The sequence below is a fragment of the Eulemur rufifrons genome, chromosome 30, assembly GCF_041146395.1.
Source record: "Eulemur rufifrons isolate Redbay chromosome 30, OSU_ERuf_1, whole genome shotgun sequence".
NCBI classification, from domain to species: domain Eukaryota; kingdom Metazoa; phylum Chordata; class Mammalia; order Primates; family Lemuridae; genus Eulemur; species Eulemur rufifrons.
In genome coordinates, this window is record NC_091012.1 from 84049905 (window position 1) to 84071694 (window position 21790).

Consider the following 21790-nt stretch of genomic DNA (forward strand, 5'->3'; position numbering starts at 1 on the left):
CGCCACCCTTATCTCCCGTCTCCTTGAGGCCCTTCAGTTACCCACCCAATTAGCTATCATACACTGCAACGGACACCAGACGGACGGGTCCCCCTTCGCTAAGGGAAACAACTATGCTGATACTGTTGCCCATAGTCTAACATCCCCAAAACATCCTAGTCCGGCTCCTCTTCTTTTCCTTTCCATTCCTTCCCTCCAGCCTCACTACACTCCAGAGGAGCATGACAGCCTTCTCACCCAAGTGAGATCAACCACCACTGAAGCGTGGGTCCTTCTTAAGGATGGCAAGCTGGCTCTCCCTAAAGCACAGGCCCTGGAACTCGTTAGCCAGGTCCACTCTTCACTTCATATTGGCACTAAGGGCCTCTTCCACCTCTTACAGCCTCTATTTTCACACCCTGCCCTATATTCTCTCATCAAAACTGTTTACTCGAACTGTGACATCTGTGTCTCTGTTAACCCTCAAGGGGGCTTCAAACCCCCTGTATCCACCCACCAGACGCATGGTCACCTCCCCGGACAAGACTGGCAGGTAGATTTCACCCATATGCCACCTCACAGGTGTTTCAAATATCTTTTAACACTAGTAAATACCTTTATGGGGTGGGTTAAAGCCTTTCCCACTGCCAATGAAACTGCTGCTGTTGTTGCCTCCACTCTCCTTACTGAAATTATCCCACGCTTCGGCCTTCCTTCCTCCATTTAGTCTGACAATGGCCCTGCTTTTGTTTCTAAGGTTGTTCATCAGGTCTGTGAGGCTCTCCATGTCGAGTGGAAACTTCATGTTCCCTGCAGGCCTCAGTCCTCAGGAAAGGTTAAAAGGGCTAACAGACTGATCAAAGACCACCTCACCAAACTCATTATTGATACCCGCCAATCATGGCTTGACCTTTTACCCTTAGCTCTCACCCGGATCAGGGCAGCCCCTCGACATCCTACCTAACTTTGTCCTTTCGAACTCATGTACGGCCGGCCTTTTCTCACTAACCACTATCTTCCAGCCCAGTACCCACCTTTGGCCTCCTATCTCCCATATCTCTCCCTCCTCAGACAACTTCTCTGGGCCCACGCAGACAGATATCTACCTCAGCCTCTGGAGACCGACTCAGATATCTCTCACACAGATATCCTTGACCCTTGAGACCAGTGTTGGAAAATTAAAGTCACAGGCAAAGTATACTGAAAAATACACGACTATTACCCTTCAGCGACTATTCACGTCAGCCGTGAATATGTCCTGGCCCACCAGACACAGGTTCAAATATCTGTCAATATTCTGGAAGCAGAACAAACTCTAGCAGGACAACATTCCTCCCGCCCTAAACATCCCCCTCTTACCTCCTGGCTAAATATTATTCAACATACCCTCGCCTTCTTAAAACTCCTCTAAAATAATCTGTAATGTCTCCCACTGTTTCCTCTGTGCCTCCCTTCAGTGACTCCCTACTGGCTGCTGTTCCCCTAAACTTTTCTTACCCCTAAAAGACTCCCTCATCAGGTCCCTCATGCTCCACTCCACTCACTCGAGTTCCCGTATGGGAACCTGAGCCCACAGGCCACCTTATGCAAATCACATATACTTTCTCACCACCCTCACTGACCCCAACCTACAACTTCATGGACGCTGTCTCATTAACCATACTGTGACCATGACCACCTCTTCTGCTCCAGGACAGTTCTTCTGATACAACAGAACACTTGCCCGCTGCGTCAATACATCCACCCCGGGTCTTTATTTCCCTGTCATAATCGTCCCTCAATTAACTCTATATGGTGAGTCTGAATTCGGGTGGCTTCTCCCGGGACCCCGCTCAAAACGAGCCATCTTCTTGCCGGTCATGATAGGTCTCAACTTTGTCTCCTCCATCGCAGCCTCAGGGCTTGCAGGAGGCGCCCTGGGTCACAATGTTATTTCTGCCCAAGACTTTACAGATCTCCTACAGCTATCCCTGGAAACCACGTCGTCCACGTCACTAACTTCCCTGCCGAGACAACCGACTTCTCTGGCTCAGTTTCTCCAATGCCGCCTGCAGAAATTATCCAGAGTAGCAGTAAACCAGATGCTTCTTCACCCCTACTCTCCTCTTCCAGTCACCCCTCCACCAGCCGACTCTGGCCCATAGCCCCCACTACGCCCCTCAAAAGCAGGAAGTAGCCGGAAAGACTGCGGGGCCTTATTATCACTAAAAGGCCGGAATGTAAGGCTGGTGGCAGGCACCCCTCCCTTCCCTAATGAAAAAAAGAGGCGGCTCCTACTGTCTCTCGGTACCTGCCCCAAAACTTAAACAAAGAAATTCCTTACTCCTGGCGCCGACATCTCCTGGCCAAAGAAGCTCCCATCCCCCAGCCCTAAAAACCTATATAAACCCACTCAGACTTCTGGGCGGGGCAGCTTCTCTGGGTACCATGGGTCCCATGAGGCTCGCCCGGGTCCCTTTCTCAGGGGCTAGTTACCCCCACCCGGGAGCACCCCAATAAATCCTCTTTACTTATCCCTTTCAACTCTGCTTGTCTTTCTTTCTCTGGCGCCGGCTATTTCAAAGAAACCTTACATCTATGTTATTGGTTAAACAATGTATAAAAATGTAATTCATGATGAGAACAACAACATAAAGGGGTGTCAGGGCAGAGCTGTATAGGAGCAGAGTTTTTATATGCTATTGAAGATAAGGTTGTATCAATTAAAGGGAGATTATTACAAATTTAGAGTGTCAATTGTAATCCCCATAGTAATCACTGGGAAAATATCTTAAAAATATATACAAAAAAATGAGAAGGGAATCAAAATTCCCTATAATACACAAACAATTAAATACACACAAAGGCACTAAGGCAGGAGATTAGGGACAGAATTTGTATAATATATATATAAACAAATACCAAAATGGCAGAAGTATTTTTATCAATAATTACTTTAAATATAAATGGACTAAACTTAAATCAAAAGAAATGATTTGGCAGAATGGATTAAAAAGCATGATCCAACTATATGTTGTGTACAAGAGACTAACTTTAGATCCAAAGACATGAGTAGACTGAAAATGAAAGGAAGAAAAAAGAATTGCATGCAAATAGTAACCAAACTAGAGCTGAGGTTGCTATACTAATACCAATTAGACTTCAAGTCAAAAACTGTTACAAGAGCCAAAGCAGGACATTAAATATTGTCACAGAGGAAAATGTATTAAAAAATACAATTATAAACATACACACACCAAACAACAGAAGACCAAAATATATAAAGCTAACAGATTGAAGGGAGAAATAATTCTATGATAAAAGATGACTTTTTTAATACCCCACTTTCAATAGTAGATATAATATCTAGACAAATCAATAAAGAAATAGTGGACTTGAGCAACATTATAAATTAAGTCAAACAGAAATAAAAAGCCTTCTACCCAACAATAGCAGAAAAAACATTCTTATCAAGTGCATATGGAATATTCTCTAGAATAGATTATATGTTAGGTCACAAAACAAATCCAAATAAATTTTAAAATATTGAAATTATGCAATGTGTCTACTCCAACCACAATGGAATAAGGCTAGATATCAATAATAGAAGGAAAATTGGAAAATTCCCAAATATGTGGAAATTAAACAACATTTTTAAGCAACCAATGGGTCAAATAAGAAACTACAAGAAAAATTAGAAAATCACTAAGGATGAATGAACATGAAAGTACAACATAGCAAAACTTATGGGATGCACTGAAGACAGAGCTCAAAGGCAAATCTATAGCAACAAATAGTCATATTGAAACGAATAAAGCTCTCAAATCAATAAGCTAAATTTACAAGTAGAAAACTGGAAAAAAAAAAGAACCTCACCTAAACTCAAAGCAAGAAAAAAGAATGAAATAAAGACTAGAGCAGATTTAAATGAAAGAAATAATAGAAAACAAATATAGAGATTCAATAAAACCAAAGGTTGGTTCTGTGAAAAGATCAAAAAAATTGACAAAACTGTAGCTAGGCTGAGAAACAAAAAAGAGAGAAGACCTAAAATAATAAAATAAATAATGAAGGTGGGTGCATTACTATCAATCTTAGGGAAATTAATAGGATTAATTGAGAATACTATTAGCAACTGTACACCAACAAATTACATAACCTAGATAAAATGAACAAATTCTGAAACATACAGACTACCAAAAATGAGTCAAGAAGAAATAGAAAATATAAACAGAAATATAACAACTAAAGAGATAAAATCTGTAATCAAAAGCCTCCCAACATTACCCTATTACCAAAGACAAAGACATCACAAAAAAGAAAAAATTACAGACCAATATCTCTTATGAATATAGCTGTAAAACTCTTCAACAAATAACTAGCTAATTGAATCCAATACCATTTTACAATGATCATGCACCATGACCAAGTAAAATTTATCCCAGGAATGGAAGGGTGTTTCAACATAAGAAAATCAATTATAGTAATACACATTAACAGAATGAAGGAGGAAAAAACAGGATCATCTCAGGGGATGCAGAAAAAAAGCATTTGAGAAAATCCAACACCCTTTCACGATAAAGAACACTTAGAAAACTATGCATAGAAAGGAATTTCAACGTGATAAAAGTTATTTCTGAAAAATCCACAGCTAACATCATACTCAATTGGTAAAAGACTGAAGCATTTCCCCTCTAATATCGGGAAAAGACAAATACTTTTGCTTTCACCCCTGCTATTTAACATTGTACTAGAAGTTCTAGCCAGAGCAATTGGGCAAGAAAGATAAATAAAAGGCATCCAAATTGGAAAGGATGAAGTAAAACTATCTCTATTTACAGATGACATAATTTTATATATATATAGAAATCTCAAGGAATACACAGTATATAGCTACTAGAGCTTAAATGAATTCAGCAACATTGTATGGTAAAAGATCAACACACAAAAACAGTTGTGTTTCTATATACTGGCAATAAACAATTTTAAAAGGAAATTAAGAAGACAATGTCATTTACAATATCATCCAAAAGAATAAAATACCTAGGAGTAAATTTAACTTAAGAGGTAAAAGACTTATACACTCACAACTCCCAATTATGCCTGAAAAAATTAAAGAAAACCTAAATAAATGGAGAGATAATTTGTGTTCATGGACTAGAAGACTTAATGTTGTTAATATAGCAATGCTACCCAAAGTGATCTGCCGATTTAATGCAATTGAAATTCCCATTCTTTTATTGCAGAAATGGACAACTTCAACCCAAATTCATTAGAATTGTAAGGAGTTTCAAATAGCCAATTCAATCTTGAAAAAGAAGAACATGTTGGAGGACTCACACTTCACAATATCAGAACTTACTACAAAGTTAGAGTAATCAAAACAGTGGTATATTGGTATAAGTATAGACATACAGACCAATGTAACTGAATGGAAAGCCCAGACATAAATGTATGGTCAATTAATTTGCTAAACATGCCAAAACTATTCAGTGGGGAAAGAATAGTCTTTTCAACAAATAGTGCTGGTAAAACTGGATACCCTCATGGAGAAAATAAATACGGACCCCCTACCTCGCACTATATGCAAAAGTAAACTGAAAAGAATCAAAGACCTAAATACAAGAGCTGACACTATAAACCTCTCAGAACTAAATATAGGGATAAATCTTTGTAAGTTTAAATTAGGTAATAGTTTCATGTTTATGGCACCAAAAGCACCAGTCACCCAAATAAAAATAGAAAATTAGATTTCATCAAAATGTAAAATATTTATGCATCAAAAGACAACATCAACAAACTGAGGAGACAACACACAGAATGGAAGCAAATATTTACAAATTATGTATCTGATGATGGTGGCGTATACAGAATATATAAAGGGGACTTGCAATTCAACAACAAAGAGACAAACATGAGAACTAAAAATGGGCAGGACTTGTGTAGACATTTCTCCAAATAAGATATACAAATTGCCAACACACATGAAAAGATGCTCACCATCACTAGTCGTTTGGGAAATGCAAATCAAAATCACAATGATATACAATCCCACACCCATGAGGATGGCTATTATTAAAACACATACACATATGCACACACACAAAACAAGACAGAAATTAACAAGTGTTGGTGAGGATGTGGAGAAATTGGAACTCTGTGTGCTACTGGTGGGAATGCAAAATGGTACTGCCATGGTGGAAAACAGTTTGGCAGTTCCTCAAAAAGTTAAGCACAGAATTGCCATATGACCCTTAGATATCCACTCCTAGATATACATATATGTACATACATGTTCATTGCAACACTAATAACAATACTCAAAAGTTGAGTACAGCCTAAAATGTCTATCAATGGATAAATGGATAAACACATTTTGCTATATGCATACAATTAAATATTATTCAGCCATAAATGAGTGAAGTACTGACCCATGCTAGTCACATATTGTATGATTCAATTTATACCATTTATACGAAGTATCTAGAATAGATAAATCCATACACACAGAATGTAGACAGCTGTTGGCCTAGGACTTGGAGGATGTGGGAATGGGGAGAAACTGCTTAATGTGTGAGGGGTTTTACTTTCATAAAAACAAACAAACAAACAAACAAACAAAAAAACAATATGAAGCAAAACAAAGCAAAACAAAACTTCAGCATCAACTCTTGTCTGAGTTTCCAGCCTGCCAACCTTTCTCTGTGAAATTCAGACTTCCAGTCCCCACAATTGTGTGAGCCAGTTCCTTAAAATAATTCACACACACACACAAACTTTCTATTTGTTCTATTTTCCTGTTCCTCTGAAGAACCCTGACTAATATAGATTTTGATACCGAGAGTGGTTCTAAAGAAAAATAATGTTTTATTTTACTGTGTTTTATTTTAGCTCTGGCTGAGAAATCTATTCTTTTTTAATTGAAAACATTGTATATATTTGTGGTTTATAGCATGATGTTTTCTTAAGGATGAATTTTTCTGATTTGGTTCAGGGGTTTCTGGAATTTGTTCCCTAACTTGATTATATATATGTAAAGGAATTAATGACTCTATATCCAGTGGTACAAAGGGCACTATAAGTCCATGGCATGATGGTCAATAGAGATACACAAAATATGAGCATTGTGTACTGATAATCAAATTTTTGTAAAGGCCAGGTTCTGGGTGACCATGTATTTGATACATTAGAACATCTTTCTCAAACTAGTGAATCTAATGATATTGTCTGGTTTTTCATAACTGTAATAGAAAAAGTAGGGCAAGAAAAAAAACATTTTTGTAAAATTTATTTTCCAATTACAAATATATATGAGGAGATAGATATGCATGCATATAAATGTGTATGTATAGCAATTGATGTAGAGATTGTTATACATACAGAGGTTTATTTATTTATTTATTGGGTCATAATCTAAGATGCATTTCTTATTGGAGATCATAACCAAAAAAGTTTGAAAGTCATTATTCAAATGGATTGAGAAAAATGACTCAAACATAAAGTTAAGGCTCTTTTACATTCTTTCAGATTGTGTGTGTGTGTGTGTGTGGGGGGGGTGCTGTAACTGGCTAAAAAACATTTGTACCTGGATTGTTCTTTCTCCCTTTGATAACAAAGGTGTGATACTGAGGTTCCACTATTTTGCAGGTTAATTTTTAAAAATAGAAGCACTGTGTATAACATTTCTGACACAGATAAGTACTTGCAAAAAGACTAAATAGTTAAGGTATATTTCAAAAATATTACCTTACTTATACAGAGATAGCCTCCTACAGTAGCATTTGCCTGATTTAATTATCCAATGTGTAGTCTGCTTATTAAGCCAAATATAATACATTAAAGGATGAGTCACTAATAATTTATTTTATATATATCCAGTTCATTGGTGTAATTTGGGGGCATAATTGATACATCAGTCTATGAGCCATTATATTTAGAGATGAGATATAGTATCTGAGATGGAAAAATATGTATTTTAAAGTATGACTATATAAAATTAATAGTTCCTTAGGCAGAAACATATGTTCCTCAAGTACAATGGCTTTCAAACTATTCTTGGTAGAAACTTAGGGAGTCCCTAGAGTTACTTGGTGTTTGAGGTTGAGTGGGGCAAAGAACAGAACCAGCCAGACTTCCACTTCCCCAAATACACACACACCTATTTCAATCAGAAAAGTTCCACTTACATGTTTTTCATGCTGGGTTTCTACATGATATTTTGTTTGAAGAAAGAGTTAAAATAATCAGGTTTAAAAACCACTACCAAGTGATTGCTTCAAAACCAGGGGTTATTGGTGTTGAAAACAGAAATGCATGTTTTTGAAGAAAATCTTGAAGTGTGCACTTTATAATAATTTTCTTGTAACTTCACAAAATTTCTCTTCTGAGATGACCTTAAAAGAGATATAGTAGAAATACCACTGGATTTAGTAAGAAGCCCCAGACTCAACTTATTCTTGCTTTACAAGTTATAAATTTTGTGTCCTGGGGTAAATCATTCCATTTTTCTGGATTTCAGTTTCTTGTTGGTAAAATGAGGTTGGCTTAGACCAGACTGAAGCCACAAATGGGTTTTAGCTCTTGTGCCAAATATAATTATTGGTAGGGTCTTCCTAAAGCAATGTGTTTGAAGGATTCTGAGGTTCAATAGTAAAGAGAACCATGATTCTCTAAACAATATCCACCAGAGACAAGCGAATGGGTAGTGGAAGCTTTGGGGTGAAATATTTTACATTCCTAGGCTAGATGATCTCTTAAAATCTTTTCCAATTCTAAATAATGTAATATACTTAAAAAGGGAGGAATACATAAAATAAAATGTAAAGCACATGAATAAATGACAAAATACAAAAAAATTTTTGAACAAAGAAACTGACAAACAAATAACATAGGTAGGGAGAAAGGGAGGGATTAATCAGTGAACCATAGGGGATTTTTAGGGCAGTGAAACTATTATGTATGATACTGTAATGGTAGATACACACGTCACACATTTGTTAAAACTCATAGAATTGTAAAACACAAGTAGCGAAGCCTAATGTAAACAATGGACTTTCTTTAATAATTTATCAATATTGGTTCACCAATCATAATAAATGTTCCACAGTAATGCAAGATGTTAATAACAGAGGGAACTAGGAGGATATGTAAACTCTCTACTTCCTGCTCAATTTTTCTATAAACCTGAAACTGATCTGAAAAATTATCTATTAATAATTTTTTAAAAGTGAAAAAAATAACATGGACCACTCACCACTAAAGCAGACTGTCAAGTAAAGAAAGTTTCAAAGAAGAATAAAAATATGTTAAAGACTTGCCTACTTGTCCAGCTTCTTACCTGATCACAGGCACCTTCATGTTAAGTAGTGTATGTGTGCTGACTAGACACTCTATACCTTAGTCGTACTGAAGTCCTCATAGTTTCTTTAACATTCCCTGGTGTCTCTTGTATCCAGGCCTGAAAATATTTTGTTTCACTCTCCATGCTTCTTTTTTTTTTTTTTTTTTTTTTTTTTTTTTGAGACAGAGTCTCGCTTTGTTGCCCGGGCTAGAGTGAGTGCCGTGGCGTCAGCCTAGCTCACAGCAACCTCAAACTCCTGGGCTTAAGCGATCCTACTGCCTCAGCCTCCCGAGTAGCTGGGACTACAGGCATGCGCCACCATGCCCGGCTAATTTTTTCTATATATATTTTAGTTGGCTAGATAATTTCTTTCTATTTTTAGTAGAGACGGGGTCTCACTCTTGCTCAGGCTGGTCTCGAACTCCTGACCTTGAGCGATCCACCCGCCTCGGCCTCCCAGAGTGCTAGGATTACAGGCATGAGCCACCGCGCCCGGCCTCCATGCTTCTTTATTTGGCTAACTCCTAACACTTACTTAGCTTTTATGCCTTAGTTTATGTATTACTTCCTCTAGAAAACTTGCCTGACCACCGCTTACATACACCAACACATAATAAAGTACCTCTTCTAGGTCTTCTCTTAGCACCATTTAGTTACTTACTATATTAGAAATGCCCAGTGATTTGTCCATTATCCCACACTAAACTTAGTCCATTTTTGTTGCTATAACAGAATACCTCAGACTGGGTAATTTATAATAAAAAAAAGGCTTATTTAACGCACAGTTCTGCACACTTGGGAGTTCAAGGGCATGGCCCTGGCTTTTGGTGAGGGTTTTCACACTGCATTATAACATGGCAGAGAAGGTAAAAGGGGAAGTGGACATGTGCTGAGGCAAAACCCAAGGGGCATCCTGGCTTTATAATAATGCACTCTTGAGGGAACTAACTCATATCCATGAGAACTGAAATAATTCATTCCCATGAGAACTAATCCAGTCTTGCCAGAAAGATAATTCACTGAATACCATGAGAACAGTGCCATGCCACGCATGAGGTATCCTCTCCCATGATCCAAACACTTCCCACTAGGCAACACTTCCCAACACTGCCACATTGGAGACCAAATTTCAGCATGTTTTTTTTTAAATATATATAATGCATGCTGTTATTTTTTTATTTTTATTTTTTTATTTCAGCATATTATGGGGGTACAAAAGTTTAGTTTATGTATATTGCCCTTGCCCCCCCCCCATCAGAGCTTGAAGCTTGTCCATCCCCTAGACGGTGCACATCACACTCATTATGTATGTATACACCCATCCCCCTCCCCCCCACATCTGCCCGACATCTGAGTAATGTTATTCCTAAATGTGCTCTTAGGTGATGATCAGTGAAACCAGTTTGATGGTGAGTACATGTGGTGCTCATTTTTCCATTCTTGGGATACTTCACTTAGTAGAATGGGTTCCAGCTCTATCCAGGAAAATACAAGAGGTGTTATATCACCATTATTTCTCATAGCTGAGTAGTACTCCATGGTATACATATACCACATTTTATTAATCCACTCATGTATTGATGGGCATTTGGGTTGTTTCCACATCTTTGCAACTGTGAATTGTGCTGCTATAAACATTAGAGTGCAGATGTCTTTTTTTATAGGATGTCTTTTGTTCTTTTGGGTAGATGCCCAATAATGGGATTGCTGGATCAAATGGTAGGTCTACTTGTATCTGTTTAAGGTATCTCCATATTGCTTTCCACAGAGGTTGCACTAGTTTGCAGTCCCACCAGCAGTGTATGAGTATTCCTGTCTCTCTGCATCCACACCAACATTTATTGTTTTGGGACTTTTTGAAAAAGGCCATTCTCACTGGAGTTAAGTGATATCTCATTGTGGTTTTGATTTTCATCTCCCTGATGATTAGAGATGTTGAGCATTTTTTCATATGTTTGTTGGTCATTCTTCTGTCTTCTTTTGAAAAATTTCTATTCATGTCCTTTGCCCACTTTTTGATAGAATTGTTTGATTTTTTCTTGCTGATTTTCCTGAGTTCTATAGAAAAAATAATTTTACACTTTGTATGGAACCAGAGAAGACCCAGCTTAGCAAAAGCAATTTTAGGCAACAAGAACAAAATGGGAGGTATTAATTTACCAGGCTTCAAACTATACTACAAGGCTGTGGTTATTAAATCAGCTTGGTATTGGCACAAGAATAGGGACACAGACCAGTGGAACAGACCTGAGAATACAGATATAAAACCATCCTGATATAGCCATCTAATCTTTGACAAAGCAGACAAAAACATACACTGGGGAAAAGAATCCTTATTCAATAAATGGTTCTGGGAAAACTGGATAGCCTCACATAGAATTCTGAAACAGGACCAACACCTTTCACCTCTCACAAAAATCAGATCATGGTGGATAACAGACTTAAACTTAAGGTGCGAAACTATTAGAATTCTAGGAGAAAATGTGGGAAAAACTCTTATAGACATTGGCCTAGGCAAAAAATTTATGAAGAATACCCCAAAGGCAATCACAGCATCAACAAAAATAAATAAATGGGACTTGATTAAATTAGAAAGCTTCTACATATCCAGAGAAACTGTCACAAGAGCAAACTGACAACCTACAGAATGGGAAAAAAGTTTTGCAGGCTACACATCTGATAAAGGACTGATAACTAGAACCAGCATGGGTTTTAAAGGAGACAAACAAACCATATACAAACCATAGCAATAATATTCTTGAAAGTGGGAATAATGTGTTGTTCATGGTATTACTCTCACCCCTAACAAAGTTTCTGATACACAGAATGCAATAAAAAATATGGGTTGAGAGAATGAATAATTAATTATAATTACTATTCACAGCAGGACTCTAAAACCTAGACATTATAAAATATAGCAAATAAGACTTTTTAAGCTGATTTCCTTGATCACCCAGAATGTCTTTTTCCTTTTTATATCTTTCCAAAGCATGGGATGGTGGTAGATATATTGTAGGGAACAGAAAAAAAAAAAGAATGTTGTTGGAAGGAGTATTCACCATTAACTCTACAATGGTACCTTGGTATACAGTGTACCATTTGCTGAGGTGTCAGTCACTATACCAGATGTTTAATTTGTGTTTTTTCCCACCTCCACTCCAAGTTGTTATTATAAATTTAATATACACACTCTTCCCCAATGCTTCCACTTTAACATTTTACTAACACTTAGAAATAGTTAAAATCATGTATGATCTGTATATATTTTTAATATATACAGTGGGGAAAATTGAAATAGGATTATCTATGATTTCTCTGAAGTACTATCTACATGAACAAGGCTATTTGATTCTTTTGACTCACTTTACCAGTTAAAGCCAGTCTAGAAGCTGTCAGCCCAATACTTCATTTGACTTCTTTTCCCTGATTGAGCTGATAAACTCAACACAAGTATCAAAATGCTTTGTCCGTGAAAAGCCAGATTAAAATTGTACAAGCTAAATAGTCGAGGTAAAATCGGTACCTTCTCTGCTTTGTTTTCCTAAATTGCTTGTACATAGTATTTGCCTCAAAATTATATTTCATAGTGCAGACTTTGTGCTGCCATAGCAACAGCAGCATTCAGTAAGATCAGGATCTATGTTTTAAATTTAAGTAAATAAAAGTGTTTGAACCTCAGTTGACTTTTTAGACAATGTTTCAGGAATGTATTTATTTTATATATGGCTACCCAAAAAGAGTACAGGAATAGAAAGGGGCAGAAAAAGATGGTTTTCAGCCTAATTTTTAGGGTGATGGAAATGAGTGGCAAAAACACAGATTTTGGAAGGCAGTCTGGAGGCACAATTCCTTCTTTCTTAGGGGGCTTCAGCCTTTTTCTCTAAAGGTCATCAGCTGATTTAATAGAGTCTGCTCACCTTTATAGAGGGTAATAGGTTTTACAAAGTCTACTGATTTAAATGTTAATCACATCTAAAGAATACATTCACAGGAACATCTGGACTGCTGTTTGACAAAAGCACCAGGCATCACAGCCTAGTCCAGTTGGCATATAATTAACCATCACACCAACTTCTCAGAGTTGTTGTGAAGATTAAGAGAAATTATATAGGCAGAGTATCTAGCAGAGTGCTCGGAGTAGGTGGACAGTTTTCACCATGCCTGGTCACAATCTAACCATTGGGATTTTGGTGAAGAAAAACATGAAGAAACAAAGGGTGCTCTACATATGCTCTGGAGCCATCATGCTTTACTCAAAAGTGAGGGAATGAAAATAAAGTTGCTAAAAACAGGCCCCCATTATGTCTGATTCTTCCCCCATATTACTCAAGTAGTAATACAAATTAATAACGCAAGTTTTTTTAAAAAAAAATTTAGTCAGTTAAATAATTTGTTATGTTAAAACTTTAGAATTTGTGGAGGAAATCAGATATATTTTATTATGAATGGCAATCATTCAGAGTTTTTGTAGTAGTGGAGTGAGGAGCATGGCAAACTCCGCCCCAACAAAACAATATTTAACTGAAGAAAATTATTTAAAAAGTAATTTAAAGTTTCTGGAAGTTGTCCTAAGGGCATACAGCTGTATTGTAGTAAGGAGATGACACCATATGGTAACTCAATTCCACAGAAAGAAATGAAGAGAACCAAAATGGTAAATAAGAAGGTTAATATACATATTTTTAAAATCCCACATTGTGTTCTCCTCTCTTTTCATAGTTTCTTTAAAAGACATAAGATTATATAAAGTTAGAATTAAAACAATTTACTGTTGGATTTCTAACATATATAGATGTAATATGTATTAATATAATGATAATAACACAAAGGATGGAAGACAGGCTATAGTTATAGAGTCAAGTTTACATATCTCACTGGAATTAAGTTAATATGAATCTGAAGGCAGTTTTGATTAATGTAATGAATATTGTAAGCTCTAGATAAAAATGCTAAGAAAATAAATAAAAATATAATTTAAAAATTATCAAAAGAATTAAAACATTCCATTAATTCAAAAGAAGATATTAAAGGAGGAAGAAAGGAACCAAAAGACATGAGGCATAGAAACAAAAAGCAAAATGACAGATGTCAATCCAACTGTATCAATAATGACATTGGTGCCAAAAGATTAAACAATCCAATTTAATGGCCAACAATATCAAAACGTATAAAAAGGCCAAATCCAACTTTATACTTCCTATGGGAGATACATTTTAGAGTCAAAGATAATAATTGGTTCAAAGTGAAAGAATGAAAAATAACAATGATAAGGAGTGACTATACTAATATTACACAAGATAGACTTTTAAACAACAAAAAAGTTGGTTAGAGAAAAAGAGGGACCTTTTATAATGATTAAGGATCAATTAATGAAGAAGATACAATTATAAAAACTATACACACCTAACAAAACATGCTTAAAATAAATAAAGCAAAACTTACAGAACTGAAGTGAGAAGTAGCCACTTGAACAATAATATTAATAGTTGAAGAATTCAATGCTCCACTTTCAATTAGTCATCTTTAGAATACTCCAGCCACCACCACCAGATTACTCATTCTTCTCAAGTACACACAAAATATTCTATAAGGTAGATCGTATGTTCAGCAATAAAACAAAAATCAACAAATTGAAAAGGACCGGAATCATACAAAGCATGCTATCTAACCATAATAGAATGAAATTAAAAATCAAGAACAGAATGAAATTTGGGAAATTCACAAACAGTGAAAATTGAAAAACACACTCCTAACTAAACAATGGGTCAAAGAAGAAATAATAAAAAATTAGAAAATATCTTTATATAAATGAAAATGAAAGCAAGACATACCAAAAATTTATGGGATATAGTTAAAGCAGTGCTTAGAGCAAAATTTGTACCTGAAATATTTTAAAAGAAGAAATATATTAAATCAATACATTAACCTTCCACTTTAAGAAACTAGAGAAAGAGCAAACTAAACTCAAGCAAGCAAAAGATGAGAGAGGAAACTGATAAAATATAGAATAGAAAAAATAGAGAAAAATTAAAAAAAAAACAAAGTTGCTTCTTTGAAAGATTAAAAAAATGACAAGCATTTAGCTAGACTGACTAAGAAAAAAAGAGATAGTATTCAAATTACTAAAATCAGGGGACATAACCACTGACTAAATGGAACAAAGGGATATAACTACCGACTAAATATAACTAAATGGAAAAGAAGACATAATTACCGGCTAACTATAAGTAAGTAGGATTATAAGGGAATTGTATGCATAACTATAAACAAATGAAAAAACATAAACTATCAAAACTGATTGAAAAGAAACAGAGTATCTAAACAAGCCTTGTTAGCAAGTAGATATTGAATTGGTAATCCAATGATTTCCCACACAGAAAAGCCCAGGATCAGATGGCTTAATGGTAAATTCTACCAAATGTTTAAAGAAAAATTAACACCACTCCTTCAAAAATTCTTCCAAAAAAATGAAGAGGAGGACAAACTTCACAACATATTCTGTGAGGCTAGTATCAACCTGACACCAAAACTAGATAAAGACATCACAAGAAAGAAAATAACAGACCAATATTCCCTCGTGAATACAGATGCAAAAATTTTCAGAAAAAAATACTATCAAACCAAATATGGCAACATATAAAAAGGATTACACATCATGGCCAAGTGGAACTTATCCTAGGAATCAAAAGTTGGTTCAACATATGGAAATTGTATTAATTAAAGTAATATACTATATTAATAAAATAAAGGGAAAAAACATATGATTAGCTTAGAAAATGCAAAAAAAAAAAGCATTTGACAAAATCCAATACTCTTTCATGACAAACACTCAACAAACCAGAAATAAAAAGGAACTTCCTCAACCTGATGAAGAAACTATGAAAAACTCAAAACCAACATTTCACTTATGGCAAAAGACTGAACACTTTCCTCATAAATCAGGAACAAGACACGAATTTCTGCTCTAGAAACTTTTCTTCAACATTGTATTAGAGGTTCTAGAGAAGGCAATTTGACAAGAAATATAATATGTCCAGAGCAAAATGGAAGTAAAACTTTCTTTCCTCACAGATGACAGATTCTTGTATATAAAAATTCTTAATCCAGTAAGAAAATCTATGAGAAGTGATAAATGAATTCAGCAATATTGCATAATACAAAATCAAAATACAAAAATCAATTGTGATTAACTGTGTTTCTATACACTAGATAGATACAAACAATCCGAAAATAAAATTAAGAAAACAGTTCTATTTATAATAGGATCAAAAGAATAAAATGCTTAGAAATAAATTTAACAAAATAAGTGCAAAGTATGTACTCTGAAAACTAAAAAGTGTTGCTGAAAGCAATTAAAGAAGACCTAAATAAATAGAAAGTCACCCCATATTTATGGATTGGAAGACTTGATATTGTTAAAATGGCACTGTTCCACAAATTCAACTAAAGATTCAATTGAATCCCTATCAAAATCCCAGCTGGCTTTTTTACAGATATTGACAAGCTGATCCTAATATTCCTATGAAAATGCAAGGGACACTGACGAGCCAAAAAAGAAAAGGAAGAGCAATGTTGGAGGACTCACACTTTCCAATTACAAAACATAATAAACAGCTATGGAAATCAAAACTGTGTGGTACTGGCATAAGTACACATATAATACACTGACAAACTTATTGTTGAAATAGAATCAAATGTCCAGAAATATACCCTTACATGCAGCACATTATTTACAATAGCCAAGTTAATGGATAAATGGATAAAGAAAATGTGGTAGATATACAGGGAGGAATATTATTAAGCCTTAGAAAAGAAGAAAATTCTGTCATTTGCAACAACATGGATGAATCTGGAGGAAATAAACAAGACACAGAAAGACAAATACTGCACGGCCTCATTTATATGTGGAATCTAAAACAATCTAACTCATAAAAGCAGAGAGCAGAATGGTAATTATCACAGGTTGGCCCAGGCTGGGGATGGTGGAATCGGAGATGGTGGTAAAGTGTACAAAGTTGAAATTAGACAGGAGAATAAATAATAATTATTTAAGCTGACATATTAATTGGCTTGATTCAATCATTTCACACTGTATGCATGTATCATAACATCATTTTGTAACTCATAATTATATACAATTATAATTTGTCAAAAAATTAAATTTAAAAATACCCTTATATTTATGGTTATCTCATTTTAGACAAAGGTGTCAGGAAAATTCAATGGGGGAAAGAATGGTCATTTCAGCAAATGGTGCTTGGACAACTAAATGAACTTAAATCCCTATCCTATATCATATACAAAGGTAACTTTATTATCATAGACATAGGTGTACAAGGTAAAACAAGGAAACTATTAGAGGAAAACACAGGAGTAAATCTTTATGACCTTGTATTAGGCAGTATTTTCTTAGATATGACAGCAAAAACAAAAATACATGCAAAGACAAAATATATAAGCTAACTTTGTCAAAATTAAAAACTTTCGTATATCAAAGGACACCCTCAAGAAAATGAAAAGACAACCCATGGAATGAGAAAACATATTATCAAATCACATATATGATAACAGACTTGTAATCAGAATATATAAGGAATTCTTACAATTCAACAATAAAAAGACAAATAACCCAATTTAAAAATGGACAAAGGATCTGAAAAGATATCTCTCCAAAGAAGATATACAAATGGCCATAATCACATGAAAAGATTCTCAACATATATTTAGCCATCAGAGAAATATAAATCACAACTACAATGCAATACTACTTTCACAGCCATTAGAATGGCTATAATAAAAAAGATGAATAATAAGCATTGGATAGGAATTGGAGAAATTTGAACACTCATACACTACACTAAAGGGGGTGATGTAAAACAGTGAGGCCAATTGGGAAAAATTTGTCAATTCATCAAATTTTTAAACATAAAACAACTATGATTCTCTCCTACATATATAGTCAAAATAATTTAAAATAGGTATTCAAACAAAAAAAATTGCACCTTAATGTTGATAGCAGCATTATGTGTAATAGCCAAAAATGAGAAACAATTCAAATATCCATCAACTGATTGGTGGACAAACAAAATGTAGTTCTATCTGTGCAATGAAATAATATTTGACAATAAAAATAAATGAGGTATTGATGTATGCTACAACATGAATGAAAAAATGTGGTAACTGGAAGATAGCAGTCACAAAAGACCACACATTGTATGATTCCAGTTATTTAAAATGTTCAGAATAGGTAAACCCATTGAGACAAAAGGTAAATTGGTGGTTGCACAGGGCTGAGGGAATGGGGGATGGGGAGTGACTGTTAGTGGATACAGAATTTGTCAGGTGATGAAACATTCTAAATTTAAATTGTTATGGTTGCATAAATCTGTGAATATACTAAAAACCATTGAATTATACCATTTAAAATGGGTTAAGTTTATGGTATATGAATTATATCTCAATAAAGATGTTATAAAAGGCAATCATATTAAAATAATATTTACGTTAACAGTATGGTTACTTTTTATGTAGGAATTAAAAAAATTGTTTGCTAAATTAAGTTAGGGGATAATTGATAATATACAGGGACGGAAGTGGTGAGGTAGGGGGGAGGAGACCAGGAGGTTCAAATTAACCCAATGTGAATGAATGTCTTTTAATCAGTTTTATTGGAATTCTTCAAAGAAAAGAAATATCTACTTTATATAGAAAAAGATGAGATCAATGTCAACCTTTCTATATCTTCCACATCTACAACTGGGCAATAAAAATACATGTGAATCCTCTTTTTTTTCCTTTTTTTTTTCTGAAAGAATAAAATATGTGCAATGAAACCTGACTTCACCAAAATTCTGTATTTAGATTTTCCCAAGCAAGTAATTAACAATCTTTGTTTCAAAATTCTCTTCACCTCTACACTCAGATTCCCAAAGATGTGATGGCATTTCACAACACAATCAACCAACAATTTGCATTGTTAGGTGATAATGGAAATCTTCCTGAAAGTCAAATATTCTTAAGAGCAAATCAGCTCTAAAATGGGAAATAACAAATTAGCAGGTCTGATTTACAAACAGAAACAGGCCAAATATAATATAACAACTAGCAAGGGTTATATTTTCCAGGCAAATATTGTGAAAGTTCTTTATAAAACTGAGCTTAATAATCAGAATTTCACTTGCTTTTCTTGTATATACCAGACATATATTTCTCAGCTGACAAAATGAAAGATTTCAATTTAGGAAGACTAAATCCACCTTTTACTTTAAATATACATATATGTTAACTTTAAAATATTGTCTAATATATATAAACATCTAAAAATGTGTCTATTTTTGAAGAATGGCTATTTTTGATATCGTTAAACTTATTTGCTATTAAAATAAAAGTAAAAATGAAAACATAGAATTATGTAATTACCATCCACAGCATTTAATAAAGCTCAGGAGAAAATATTGGCTAAAAGGTTTTTAAAGCATTTTCTAATATTTATTACAAAGCACCCTATTTTCTCTAGAGTTCTCTATAGTATATTTTTGTAAACAAAACAATGGAATAGTTTGTCTCTAGTTTGTACTGAAAAATTCATAGCCTTATAAAGAAAACTTAGGAAAAAAAAAAACTTGAATTCCATTCAAATTGTTTTCTTTCTGTTATTTTCTGTTTTCTCCTTTCAAACCCTCTAAAAAAGATATTACTCATCTAAAATTATTATTATATTATTTAGAAACACCAGGAACACATAAATTATATTTCTAAAAGTACTGAGTTTATTTTAAAGCATCGCATCAAGTTTGAATTTCAGTAAACAAAGCCATGTCTTTATTACATGTTGATTTTGACAAAGAGTACAGACTTGCATACAACAGATACAATAAAAGTAGTTTAAAGTAAAAGTGTTTACTTTTCGCAATAAAATAGTATGGAGCTAAAGTACTATATATATATTTTCTGTGTAAGTGATTTAGGCCATGTTTCTTGTCTTTTTAGAATTCTTTAGAATTAATATTTCAAAAGTTGCCCCTTTTATTTGATACTTGTGCTTTTTGCTGGAACAGAGGCATAGAAATAGATTCTCTCTGCTTAGATTAATGTACTCACATAATATATGCCTAAAATGAAATTAAAAGGTCAGATATCTGAGAAATAGTGACATTCATGATCACAAGTTGTTCTAGAGGGGGGAAACCACTAAGATTACTTTTAGCAAAAATCCAAGGAAAACTAACCTTGGGCAGTGATTGTCAACCTATTTTATAATAATCAAAAGTCTGAGCTCATTGAAGAGAATGCCATTTTAAACCTACTTATCCCACTTCCATGATATACACATGTGTATTTCACTAAGGGAAGAACTTAGAAACATGATTCCATCCTAGCTGTGTAAACAAAGGACTTATCAACTGAATTCATCTATTGCTTTTTTGGGGGGGTAGGAAGTCATCTATTCTGATAACTGAAATATGCAATTAAAGGCTACTTTTAGAAACCTGGGGTTCAGTACACAGAAGTATCATCTACAAAAGAATGGGAATGTTATAATTACCACAGGAAATTACAATGTTTAACATATAAACATTATCTGCAAGTACTTTTTAATCACAATGACATCACATCAAAAAAGTACATATTCTTGTTCACTAAAATTAATGAGGCAATTTTGGAATAAGAGACAGATTATTTCTCTCTCTCTTTCTCTCCTCTTTCTCCTTTTTAAACTCTTTAATGTTGAGCTACAGATATAATTAAGCTGCAATAATAATACCAAAAAAAGGTGAAGGGTGTTTTCTTTATAAAATGACTAAAGTACATAAAATGCCTTGACAGATAACAACACTATTATATCTACTAAAAGTTTATGTTCATTTCCCATTCTCTTCACCATAACGCTCACATTTTAATTATATATTCATTTTGATTGTTTGCATGTGAAAACACCAACTAATCTATTATTTCGACATTAAGCTTATTCCTTTTGAAGCCAAGATAATTTTGCTATTTTATAAAAGCAATGGAGACTCATTTTTCAGGAAGCTTAAGGCAGAATGCTTAAGGTTCATGCTTGCTGCTTTGCCTGGGCTTCTGCTTCCTGAAATGAAAAACAAAATAATTAAGTTTATATCACAGAGGAGATATGCATGTGTATTTTGGTTAGATTTCATTAGCTCAAATTACCAAGAATATTCAAAAGCCCCCAGAAAAGATTGCTTAAAAAATTCTTAACAGAAAAACTATAAAATAGGTCTATAAACAGATATAATAAAAGACCACCTAATCATTACTAATAATTTGAAATAACTCCATAAAAGCGAGTGATTTACAGTTATAATTGACATTTTATATAAAAATGGCTAGTTTCTTTCTTGTGTGATTTTTCACAAAAATTGAGTGTTCAAAAACATTGTTACCTAAAGTTTACAGTTAATTATGTATGGTTAATTAAGGTCAAATTACTTAAAAATGTGCTATTCATTAAAATGTCATTGCTTTTAT

At 34.3% G+C, this 21790-nt stretch overlaps 1 protein-coding gene across 1 annotated transcript in view; it reads right to left on the reverse strand.

The window, feature by feature from the left end:
* Window positions 1-20274: 20274 nt before the first annotated feature.
* Window positions 20275-21790, reverse strand: part of SH3BGRL (SH3 domain binding glutamate rich protein like) — an 81131-nt gene continuing 79615 nt past the window's right edge. Inside the window, exon 4 of the mRNA XM_069463319.1 lies at window positions 20275-21386. Within this exon, the coding sequence (XP_069319420.1) occupies window positions 21354-21386 (33 nt within the window). The 3' untranslated portion in view covers window positions 20275-21353. The remainder of the gene's footprint in view (window positions 21387-21790) is intronic.